Genomic DNA, 13,093 nt, shown 5'->3' with positions numbered 1-13,093 from the left:
CGGAGAGCTGCTTGGCGTTCTTCTTATCTGGTAACGTCCCCGTCGACGAGACAACGACCGCGGTCCATGACATGCGCACCTCCAGCTTAGCGTCCTACCGGCGTTGGCGACAATAATAAAAATGGATACTGTTTACTCCATAGATAATATATAAATGTCAATTTATTAGCTGTTTGCTTACTCCACAAAGTAAAATACATACGCCTTGTATATGTGTCTGAAAACATGTCCGTATTTGTGATAAGTGATAACGATTAAAGTCCCGCGTTGCATTATCGATTTATCGCGACCCGCGAGAACTTTTTTAATATTTAGTATTTACTTACTGGTACTATTAATTATTCAGGGCACCAAATGCCATCATTGAGTTGTTCCATTACTACCCTTTTAGCTTGTACGCAAACCTAAGTATTGCGAACAACGTAATGTCTAAAAAATAAATCGTATACATCAAATCACTTTTCATATCTCTATAAGTAATCATTGCCTGTTCGTCTGTTAGTTATTACTTTCAAATCATACCCTCGACGTTAAGTCTTTTATAATTTATTCTCTAGCACCGGGCAACGACACATATTCATTCTGTAGTTTACTTGTGTTCACTAGTACTAGACGCGCCATGTCCTCCAAAGTGAATGCGGAGGTAAGGTTTCATCTAGTATCACTAGACTTGAGTTATTCATAATTGTTTATTTTTTAATTTAGCAAAAAAAACTCGCTGGTAAATCTACAATCATCATCGATGTCAAAGAAAACGATGATGCATTCAATGCGAGTACGAGTAAATCAACAACAGTAAATACGGGTAATAGTTTGAATTAATAAAAAATGTGTTACATAGGTACGACTGTACAAGATCATTTTTATGCTACCTTAGTAATTTAAATATTTTCTTATAATTTTCTATTTACTTAAAATCAATTATATATTTTATCTTAGTAAAAATGATTGCATTTTAATTCAATTAAGTTATTTATTATACATTGTATTTTATTAAAAATGTTAAAACATTATTTTTTAGTTATTTTCTTTTAGAATTATTTTATATACTAAAGCTGTAAAATCAATTTGAATTTATTTAAATAATCAATAGACAAATCAATCGTTTCGGGTTAAATAGATACATACTATAATTTTTCTTCATTTTTGAGTATACTTAATATATAATCAAACAATTAATATAAAAAATAAATTTAAAAGGAAGGAGGATAAATGGGTCTCACTACACTGCACAGTAAGTGTGGAGTGTTAGTTATTAATATCCTACATTTAAATTTAATAATATATTATTGCTTATGAAAAACAATTTAGATTGGAGTCAGTGGAGACAATTCATTATATCCTAAGTATACTTCTTGATAATATATTTTTTTGATAATAAATTATTTTATTTTTATGATAGGTTGATTTAATTTTATAGAAACATTTATTATATTATTTCAATAATTTATAACATATATTAATATGTCATACTAGCTGACCCGGAAAACGTTTTGAGAGTGATTCAAAATATTGTTATCAAATTTGCAAATTTCAGCAAATATATTGATCACAATTTCATACAAAAATTCTACTAATAAAAGCACTTTAATTTTTCTATTCTCCAGACTTTTTCAATTTTTCTTTCTGTTTTATTATTTATTTCATATTAAAAATAGTTTTTTTAAAAAAATGAGCCCAATCGGTCGTTCCATTTTTAAGTTTTGTGCATAATAAATAACAGCATATTACTGTTATCTATTAGTTATACAACATATTATAAGCAAAAAAAATATTCTTTATCATTTACAAAAATAGTATTTATTAATTTTATACATTCTTATATATATTTATTTTTTTTATTTTTATAGGAGTCAGTACTACAACTCCTGAACTTAAAACACAAGATATGTGCATAGCAGAAGGTTGCTATAATATAGCTATTCAACATGCGGAGTGGGACAATGAATATTGTAGTGTTAGTTGCACCTATAAGCACTGCAAGTAAGTATATATATATAATTATATCACACTAATAAACATTTTAATAAACTGTAATATATTTTATAGAGCTACATTTATAGCTTGGCTAGAAAACAATAAAACAGCAAAAGCGAAAGCAGTACCAGCGTCTTTGACTCAAGTAAATGTAGCTGTTAATGAAGAAAAAGAAGAATCAGAAACAAGTTCAACAACTACATAAAATGAAGATACATGTTTTCGTTAATATAACATTTTTGTAAATAAAACAATTAATTATACCATTTCGCATTATTATTGATTAAAATTCAGTTATTGTGAACAGTATTTTTGATATTTATTTTATGTAACTCATATACATAATATCCGACCTACATTTATGTAAAAATAAAAATAAATTTTTTATCTATTTTTGTATTGCATGTATGTAATTATTGATTATTTTGAGTAAGTCATTTTGTCGAATTAATATTATCTAAATACTTAAAAAAACAAGTTTTTTCTTTGATTGTATAAAAACACCGATGGTAACTCAATTTAATTTTGAAGACCTTAAATAACTTGTAGGAATTTTCCTAGTTTTATTGCTTACTACACTATATTAATCATTTTCATGAAAAAGGTTCATTACAAAATCTCAATTTATTGATATTTAATATTTATAATATTAAGTTATGATTTAAAAAAAAGTATGTGTTGATATAGACAATTTTTAAATTGTTTTGATTAACCAAGGTTTAGTAATATGTTATTACTTCATTAGTTAAAGGTATTATTACTATTAATAAATATGGTATAAATAAAATATTCTAATATTCTCAAAATGATTTGAATAAAATTGAATAATAAATATAAAATAACAATAGATATCGAAAATTTAAGTAAATTAACTAATGTCATTAAAAAATTTACTTGCTAGCCACTTTAGCCAAGTGTTCTATTGCTCTATTTCTTAAAGGCAGTATTTTCATATATGAATCAGTAAAATTCACATTTATTACACATGAAATAATATACTAATATGAGTAATATGATATGTACCAAGATAAAAAATATGAAAATGTAAATAATAAGTAGAAAAAGAAGCTTGTAAACCCTAGTGGTCACTAGGGTTAAATAAAAAATAATATAATATAGAATATAGGTTAAATTAATTTGTTTAATTAAAATAATATTAACTAATGAATTCTTAAATCAAATAAATTGGATGAAACTTTGAAATTATGTATAAAAATATATTACATTTTACTATTTTAAATAGAAATAAAATGCAAATTATGATTTTCCACATCAAACATAAATAAACGTGTTACCCCAAAAAAGTAAATAAATAATAAAAATTATACTTGTATTGTGATTATAATTATATCATATTTTTATAATTATTTTATCTAGTAATTAAAAGAACTTTATATCTTTTCTTAGTTAATCTTAGTTAAAAACTAATTAAATGGTAATACTAAATATATACAGTGAATTGAAATTTTTCAAAAGTATCTTTATTACAATAATACATTTTATGTATTTCACTATTTTCCAATTTTTTTAAAACAATATTACAATTTTTGAAAGGTAGCTGCCATTACCACACTCACAAGAGTTATTTTTGCCTTACAATTACAAACATAAATAAAAATATAAAATATAATTAATATTAGAGTTGAAATTATATTATCAAAATTAAAAATAAGAACATTATTTGTGTTTGTGGGTTGGTATCATAGATTTATAAAAATACTATTTATGTATCTGCAGTAGGTATTTTGCAAAACATTGCTCTTGTTAATATGTCAACTCTCGAGGGAAATAAAAAGAAGTTTAAGGTTCAAGAATCAAGATATAAAATAACTCAAGATTTCGAGTTTTTTTAAAAATTAAAAATACATAATTTAACTATTTTTTTTTTTTTTGTATGATTTTTTTATTCTTACCGTCATAAAAGTTATAATTGTGTGTTACAGAAAATGAAAAATTATCGATTTCAGTATAGTTCAAGATAAAAAAAAAAAAGATAGAAATAAGAAGAATCTACTATATTATATTTTTTAAGCAAGTAATGCGTGTGTAAAAATGTAAAATATTCCAATATAAAAATAATAGTAACTCGTTAAATATGATATAAACACAGATAATGTTCTGAATTTTAAATTATATAATTGATTAATTTTAATCTTAACAATATAAAATTAGTTCTTTTGAATACAACATTTTTATATTAAGTACATTTGTTGTAGAAAATATCCCTTATAAATACATTTCTTTGGCATTTGATTTATAATTGTAATTTATTATTCTCATTCTCGATTGGGATAGTCTGCATAGTTTTCTTCGTTCATTGCATTGTCGGTATCTGCATCATTATAGACAGGTTTATTTTGCGTTGATGAACAGTTTCCATAAATAGATTCATGATCGAAATTTTTATTAAATTCTTCAACAACTTTTTGGAAAGATGCATGATCTAATCCAATAGATTTAACAGAATTAGGAGTAACTGTATTAGAGGTCGAGGTAGATTGGATTTTTACTTTATCAATATTTATTTTGTTTTCAGTGGCATCAAAAATATTATCCGACTTGAGCATATCAAAAAGTTTTTTATTTTTTAGAAAATTAGTACTTTTTTCATTCTGTTTACATACATTATTAGTGCTTAAAAATGATTTTTTACTCGTAAATGAATTAGATTTGCAGTTTGAAGGTATAGTTATCATATGTGAACATTTTAAGAGATCGTTAATTTGTACATCAGTGTTTGAACATTTTGTATAGTACATCTTTCTATTATAAACATCATCTATATTAGTTTTAATACATTCAGATTTTCCTAGAGCTGTATTTATGTTATCAATATTGCTAGATTGAGAATGATTAATTTCAATACTTGTGGATGCTTTTTCTTCTATATTCATCTTTGTAACATTTGTTTTACTTGTTGATTGTTCTTCAACAATAAATTCTTGAGTGTCATTTTTATTTTTAATTGTAGTGGTTAATAATGAATGTTTAACAAACTGATCAATAGTTGATCGAAAGTGTTCACATTCCTTTAATAACTTATTACGCCTATCAAATACATCATTATTTTTATAATGTTTGATCAATTCCTCCACACCACCTTTCACACCTATCTGAAACAAATCAAAAATTTAAAAATTAGTAATCTAATATTTCAAATCAAACAGTTAGCTATTATTGAAGAATATATAATTATTTATAAAAATCAGCGATTTGAAAAAATGTGTTTATTTTGTGTGAGCTGGATATTATCACATTAATTTTCAAGTAATTATCTTTTAAATTATTATTTTTTTTTTTATAAACGTTTTTAGTTTGTTTTTTGACAAGAAAAATTTCAAAAAAACATAGTTATATTAATAGGAACTTATATTTTAATTAAATATTATAGAAGAAAATTTTTATTTCATACATTTATTTACAAGGTATAGAAAAACAAAATGGCGAGTGTTATTTACATACTTTTATTAATTTGTAGTTCGAACTACAAATAGTACAAATTTAAAAAAAAACGATATGCTTAAGAATCGAGTTTTAAATTGTTGACTATAGTTATATATTACATGAATACTTGTATATAGTTAAGTATTTCTTTAAAATTATATTTAGTATTCTTAATAAGAAAATGTTGTCATTTATCATTTAGTGTTTAATAATTGAAATATGCATTTATATACTTGTACAAAATGCATATTCAATAAGTGTCTACCTATTTTAAATTTTGTTTTTGACAATACAATTACATTTTTAAAAACAAATACTATATATTTAAACCATTCTATTGTAACAATATACAAAAAAAAAATTACTATATTTATTAAGTATTAATTAATTCATCCAAAAACAAAAAACTATAAATTTAATTAGTTCATATTCATTTTAATGTTTGAAACTTGAATTCGAACTAATTGATTTTTAAAAAGAACATTTCATTATAGATAAAAAAATCATTATTTTATATTTTAAATTATAACATTAAATATACACCGTGAAAACTCTTTAAACCAAAACTTGTTACAACAAAAAACTCTATACAACATAAATATTACATTAAAATGATTTGTTTGATTTATAGCCTATTATACTTTTTATACCCTATCTATATTACAAAAACTATCTTTAACGAAAGAAATTTCTGGTCCCTTCAAATTTGTTATAGAGAGTTTTCACTATATATATTTATATATATTTATTAGCCTTCAGTCTAATAATATTATAGAATGAAGACTATAATTTTCTATAATAGTAAAAATTTAAACAAGTAGTTATTTTTAAAATAGTTTTAGTAAAATAATTAAATAACAACAAATAAAGCAGCTTAAAGGAATAATAGAATAATTATGATAAATTAATTGTAAATCATAGATAATTATTAATTAAATAAATATTGATTTAGGAATTAAAAATCTGTAACTTAGTAAAGTCTAATTAAATAATATATTAAATTACCTCTTTAAGACTATTCAGAATTGGATCAATACTGCTTGGAGAAGAGCTTTTTGATTGAACATCAACATTTTTTTTCATAATACCAGCTAATCTTTTTATGTAATTGATTGATTCATCTCTTAGAAGATATAAAATATCTTTTGAAGTAAAATCAAATCCAACATCAGTAAGCACTGCTGCTTGGCTGACTATTATTTTATTCCAGTCCTTGTGTTGAATATTAGAACAATTTGATTCAGAAATATCTTCAGGAAATGGTTTAGATTCTTCAGTAATTATTTGTAGCTTGTGTTGCATTTTAGGGATTGAAATTAATTCCTTACATTTATTTAACACCGTTAAATCATCAGGTGTTTTTGAAATTTGTTCTGTTAAGAGTTGCATTTTTTTAAGATGTAATTTAAGTTCAATATTGTACATTATATCTGGATTAATAATTATTCTGTCTTCTACAAAACATTCAGAATTCTTTTGAACTTCATTATTATCTTCTAATTTTACATTTTCTAATACAAATTGAAGAAGATCGAATTCTGTTAATTTTTTTTTTTCTAATGTATCGTTAGTATAATTGTCAACATCTTTTGTTTCAATTACTTCATTAGATTCTGACATTGGATCAAGATTATCATGAGAAATTTTTTCAAAATAACTAAATAAAAGATCTTCTTTAGTTAAACTATATTCTGAATGTTCATTCGAGGTTCCAGGCAAAGAAGACATATAAGAAATACAAGATGGACTAGATGGACTAGATATGTTATTTGAATAAAGTGAACAAGAAAAACTGTCTGTACAATGTGAATCAGAAAAGCTAGGTAAATTTATATTGTTTTCGTCATAGCTTAAATCAAAATTCTCTGTTTGTTTGGATATTAATTTAAAATATTGTTCAGGTTCTAATTCTTGATCGAAAAAATTATTCAATTCTGGTATAATTGTAGTTTCACTTGTATCTTCATATGATGGGCCACTTTTTAACTGTTGTAATTGTATTACATCCTCACAGCTTACAAATTCATTTAAGTTTTTTAATTTTTTGTCTAATATTATATTAGTATTACTTTTATCAAAGTCATTATCTTCATTAATTTCTTGTGGTTCATTTTTAGTACTACAACTTTCTATTAATTCATTTAAACTGACACGTGACTCTTGTTTTTCTTGTTTATCTTTGTCATTTAGATGTTCCATTTCAACATCAGCTTTTTCATCTGATGCATTATCATTAACTATCTCCATAGCATTTTGTTCCATTTTAGTATTAAATATTATTTGTACTGGCCTAAGGTGTAGTATTCAATTCTTCAATTTAATCCATTCCTGATTATAAAGTAAAATGAATCTCAGTATATTTGGATCTGCATTTAACCATTGGTCTTCCTAAAAAACACAAGTATAATAATAATTTAGAATGTATAATAATAAAATAAAATGCCAGTCAAACATTTAAATTGAGATCACAAGCAATTTATAACACTTAAATACATAATAGTTAAGTTTATGAACTATTGAGTACATATTTTTTTCTTTAATTTCTAAAGAGAATAGCCATTATATATCTAAAATATAATTTTGGAGTCTTCAACTTATATATTAATACATTAACATGACCCATAACCTTGAATTAAGTTTTGTTTTTGTTATTTTTTTTTAAATTTTTTCTAGATATTTCAGGTATTATTAATTAAAAAGAGTAATTATGTATTTTTGTAATTTTGCAGAGCATTATCATTATTATTAATGAAAAAAATTATCATGGTTCATTTATCGCTAACCTAATCTTTAACTTAAAAGAAGAGTATTCAGAAGTAGATTTGTAAAAACAAGTTATTTTATATGTTAAACTTAACATTCAATTATATTATGTGAATAAATCTAAAAATCTAAATAATGTAAAAAACACAAATTAATTAAGTAATTTAATGGGTAGACATAACCAAGACAAAATCAATATAATTTGGTATTAAAATTTTTCAATAACTAAATTCTATGAATTATTTTAAAATAATGCATTTTGTTTACATATACATATTAAAGATTATAGGTATACAAAAATATATAATTAAAAATCAATTTGAATTATTTTTAACAGTTATTTTATTACTATACTCAACTTTGTTTTGTTTTTTTATGTGTCTGTCATCATCATTTGGGCAGTATAACTGCTGAAAAAAATTAATCCCAACTTTAGGAGAGATATCTAATAGTATTGGATCTAGTTGGTCTTTTGGGAGATCACGATTAAAATATTCCAATATTTTTCTTAATAACTGAGAAAAATAGAATACTATAATTTTTGACAAAATTGATTTGGTTATTCTGTAATAATTTAAAAATGAATAACCATAGAAATTTGAAATTTTCACCAAGTGTACATGGTATGATTTTCAAAATATTTGAAAGTTTTTGAGCTATTTATTTAGTTTTAGTATAAAAATTTTTGTTTTTATTATTTTAAGTATCGATAAAAAAAACTTTTATTCCGGTAAAACTTTAAAAATAAAGTATAGTTATAAAATTCATCCATAAGATTGATGAATAGAAATGAAAAAGAAATTGAGTGTAATCCACAAAACTTTTGTTTTGATATTTGAGTCAAAAGTTAATAAATAATTATTTGATATTATTAATAAAATAAATGCAATATTTTCGTATAAATTTATATCATAGAATTTAAATTTAACATCATTTATTACAGTGACTCATTCAATACAACTAAAAATACAATAGAGTTTAACGTTACTTAATGATGTTTATTATTTTGTTATAATTAAAAAACATTGTTTCTGGAGATATTAAACTGTATATTATGAATTTTACTTTACATTACACAATGATGAATCTATTCACACTGTTTTCGTTAAGTTGATATTGAGTCAAAAGTTAATAAAAATAATTATTTAATATTATTAATAAAATAAATGCAATGTTTTCGTATACATTGTATATCATAGAATTTAAATTTAACACATTTATTACAGTGACTCACTCAATACAACCATTATACAATAGAGTAACGTTACTTACTTGTCAATCTTTTTATTTATTCAACAAAATATTCAGAAAAATACAGTGACAAAACCATCCTAAATCCTACTATTAAAATATTTGAATAAAATATGTACCTAACTTACAATTTTTTCTTAAACTAATTTACTTATTGACTTGCTATAGGTTTTATTTTTATAATCATATAACACATAAGAGTTATTTATTTATAATATATTTTCCAGTACTTACCAATAATTCAATATTAAAATTCAATAATATATCTTACTTGAGAAGATAATACTTTTATTAAGCAATGTATGCATTGAATAATTAATTATGCATAATTTTTATAAATGGCTATTTTACTCAAACCTAAGGTTTTAAAATGATTTATTTCAATTTTTAACAATAAGTACAAGATAGAAATATCTTTATTTTTAACGTATATGTTAATGCGAATGTCCGCAATTGGTGAGTGCTGACAGTCACTGGTTAATGTCGCCATTAATCTGATCTTATCTAAAATTCTAGTACCTACCTATACAAGATGTAATTGCAAAACAAAGTGCACCACAAAAAAGTGTGGTTGTAGAAATGTTGACATTTTATGCAGTTTAAAATGTCAGGACAGTTTGTCATGTTGCAATAAGTAGAATAATTTTCGCAGTTGTTTTAAAATAATAATTTTTGTATGGCAAAATAATCATAATTTAAATTAATAATACAGGTATAATATTATTAAATAATAATAATCATAATTAATAAAAGTAATTGTTAATATTTATAACTAAACATATAATTTCTATTTTATATTATTGTTTATAGTCTATAGTCTATAGTACTATACTATAATGTTATGTGCGAGTACGTAACCTATATCAACATTAACCAAAACCGTGTTGTTTATGTCAATTGTCAACATTGACCAAAATCCTAATGTAAATGTCAACATCCACTAGTACATGTCTATATTATTTTAATTTTTCAACATGCACCAATTTAGTAGGTGTATGTCAACATTTACTAGGTGATTTTCAGCACTCAACAATTGTGAACATTCAGTTACATATATATTCATCATGGCATTTAGGTCTATAATAATTTTAATTTTGCCTTCCAAATACATTTTACGTGTTAATGTTATTATATATATAAATTAATGAAGCTAGGAAAAAAAAGCCCAGCTAAATACATTATTATTTGTTATTTTATAATGATTTACATAGTTAAATATAATTATTAGTCTTTGTATTTATCTATATAACAATTGTTTAGGATATATATATAAGTATATAGCTACATTGCTGCAATTTACATTTAACATTGTCGATAATATTGTCATTTGTATCCACATAATTTAAAAAAATTTAAAATAATTGTTTATTAATTGTATTATAAAATTAAAAAATTATTTAAATTATAAACAAATGACAATTATTTTATATTTTTTAATTATTTTAATTTTTTATCCTTTAACATTTTTTAAATTATGTAAGTACAAATGACAAATAGCATGTTAATGACTATGTTAAGTAGAGACTGCAGCTATACTTTTAGGTATGTTAAAAAAGCGTTACATAGATAAATGTAATAATCATATTTAATTATGTAAATCATAATAAAATAACGAATAATGTATTTAGTTGGTACGGGGCTTTTTTTTCCGAATACCAAATTAATAAATTCACTATACATTAATTTATACTTCAATAGAATTTGAAGTTGTGTTTTATTAAATAATTAATAATTACCTTTGTGATGTGCAAATTGTATTTTAGGTCTTAATGAAGTCTTGTAGGTAGTCCTTGTCGATGAAGTTATCATATTACTTGAATATTATTTATTGTTAAGTAACTACTTTATTAGGTTAATTATATGACTTAAAAGTATCATTACAGATTATAATACAGAAATAATAAAACAGAAAATTGAAAAATAATATGAAGTTGGTTAACTTTCATTCGTGCAGTCGTCTTGCATTTTTCGCACTTGACATATCTATTGGCTATTGGCTTTATTATAGGTAACATCGGTACATTTTATTATTAAGGCAATTCAACCTTTTCATGTAATAATGTATTATATCGACATCCGACTAATTTCAGATACTTAGCTAATAATTATAGAAACAATAATCAAATTGAAAAATCAAAATTAAAAACCGTTTGTATAAGTAGTAGCTAGTAAGTATGTAAGTAGTAAGTACCGTGGAAAATAGATAACATTATTATTTAATTTATAATCATATATTATCTATCCTTATCACTAAATAATTTAGGATCGCTCTTTTTTGTTCCAAAATCAATTTGTCCGATTACATGCTTATTTTTTCAAAAAAATGTAGTTTGTTCCACAATCCATTAATGCCACTATAATATAGGTAGTTAGTTAGTGTTCACTACTAAATTTCATCTGTTCCGATGGATTTTTATAATAGAATATATAATTTTCTAAGCTTAGAACAAATATTTATTGGAAGCCTATACATGCTAGAACTCTTCGACTTCCGACTTAAGAATTGAATTTTAATTTATAACTTATGGTTATTTATTACGAAAAATACAACATAGAAACGCTTTTTAACACAATATTTTTGAGTCAAATTAATCAATACCGACTTACCGTAAAATAGTGTAAAATGTGAATTGTGAATAGAGGTTCGGGTCGTTTTGGATATACAAATTATTATTAATACCTAGTATAAAAAAGATAAATTTAAATATTTTGAAAATGTCATTGTAATATTGTGTTTATTGAGTATAATATAATTAACATAAGTAAGAATCCTCGTTTAAAAATATTTTTGAATTATAGCAAAATAAAATACAAAATTGTTATTTTTTGTTTTAATACCTAATTTTATAAAAATTTGAACTTTAAAATATGTATAAAAAAATTGTGCTTAGATATATTTTTTTAGATTTATTGCATCCAGTAACCGTTTATGAGAAATTTGTATCAAAACTTAGTCATAAACATTTCATTAATTTTTAATATATTGAAAATATCAAATATTTATAAATAACTGAAAGTTGAACAATTAAAAAATTATACCATGTATAGCAAAATGTCAATATAAAAATGTCATGAAAATTTCAAGTATCTAGATACAATTAATGGTTTTTAAGTCGACAACAACAAAAAAAAAATGTTTGATGAATAAACTTTATTTTGTGTATGATTATCCAATTTTGTCAAAAATTTAGATGGTTATGGCAATTATTTGTGGAATTAAGTTCATCGTATTTTTATACTTTCTTTATTATTAACTTGTTGAAAACCTTACATTGAAATATAATAGTTCAATCAAATAATTTTTGTGTAATTATTTATATTATATTAAAATATAAGTAATCCATTACACGATATCATATATAAGCTCATGTACAGTTCCATGCGGAAGTTTATGAACTTCCATAACTTTTAAAGGTTGATTCATTTTATTATTAATTATAAAATAATTTTTATAATGTACTGTAAAATAGGGATAAAAACCTTGATTAAAATTGAATTTAGCTTATGTAGAATATTATATACATTAGTTGCTCTACTATTTGACGTTAATCAAAAGTTTAATTATTCAGAAACAATCAATAAAATAAATATTTTTATCATTCAATACTTTCAGACAGTTAATAGTAAAAACTTATTTTTATTATTTATATCAGTATAG

General features: G+C 22.9%; 2 protein-coding genes across 2 annotated transcripts; one reads left to right on the top strand and one right to left on the bottom strand.

Annotated features, from left to right (window-relative positions):
- Nucleotides 1-53: 53 nt before the first annotated feature.
- Nucleotides 54-2,286, top strand: LOC113559243. Its single transcript, XM_026964900.2, has 4 exons — nucleotides 54-643; nucleotides 706-805; nucleotides 1,851-1,983; nucleotides 2,050-2,286. The coding sequence occupies exons 1-4, from the start codon at nucleotides 620-622 to the stop codon at nucleotides 2,180-2,182; spliced, it is 390 nt and encodes a 129-aa protein (XP_026820701.1). The 5' UTR covers nucleotides 54-619; the 3' UTR covers nucleotides 2,183-2,286.
- A 1,857-nt stretch (nucleotides 2,287-4,143) lies between these two features.
- On the bottom strand, nucleotides 4,144-11,609 carry LOC113556737. Its single transcript, XM_026961863.1, has 3 exons — nucleotides 11,172-11,609; nucleotides 6,427-7,809; nucleotides 4,144-5,090 (listed from the first exon to the last, which is right to left on the bottom strand). Exons 2-3 carry the CDS (start codon nucleotides 7,681-7,683, stop codon nucleotides 4,254-4,256), a joined length of 2,094 nt encoding a protein of 697 aa, XP_026817664.1. The 5' UTR covers nucleotides 7,684-7,809; nucleotides 11,172-11,609; the 3' UTR covers nucleotides 4,144-4,253.
- Between the last annotated feature and the right edge of the window lie 1,484 nt (nucleotides 11,610-13,093).

This window comes from Rhopalosiphum maidis, chromosome 3 (genome assembly GCF_003676215.2).
Source record: "Rhopalosiphum maidis isolate BTI-1 chromosome 3, ASM367621v3, whole genome shotgun sequence".
In the NCBI taxonomy this organism is placed as follows: domain Eukaryota; kingdom Metazoa; phylum Arthropoda; class Insecta; order Hemiptera; family Aphididae; genus Rhopalosiphum; species Rhopalosiphum maidis.
The sequence above is the reverse complement of the archived record's forward strand: the minus strand, read 5'-3'. Positions and strand labels throughout refer to the sequence as shown.

Bases quoted from the DNA above. Each gene is read 5' to 3' on its own strand.
- LOC113559243 (XM_026964900.2), top strand. From the start codon at position 620: ATGTCCTCCAAAGTGAATGCGGAG. The intron at 644-705 runs GTAAGGTTTCAT...TTTTTAATTTAG, and splicing joins CCTCCAAAGTGAATGCGGAG to CAAAAAAAACTCGCTGGTAA. The intron at 1,984-2,049 runs GTAAGTATATAT...TATATTTTATAG, and splicing joins TGCACCTATAAGCACTGCAA to AGCTACATTTATAGCTTGGC.
- LOC113556737 (XM_026961863.1), bottom strand. From the start codon at position 7,683: ATGGAACAAAATGCTATGGAGATAGTTAATGATAATGCATCAGATGAA. The intron at 5,091-6,426 runs GTAATTTAATAT...GATTTGTTTCAG, and splicing joins TTCTGAATAGTCTTAAAGAG to ATAGGTGTGAAAGGTGGTGT.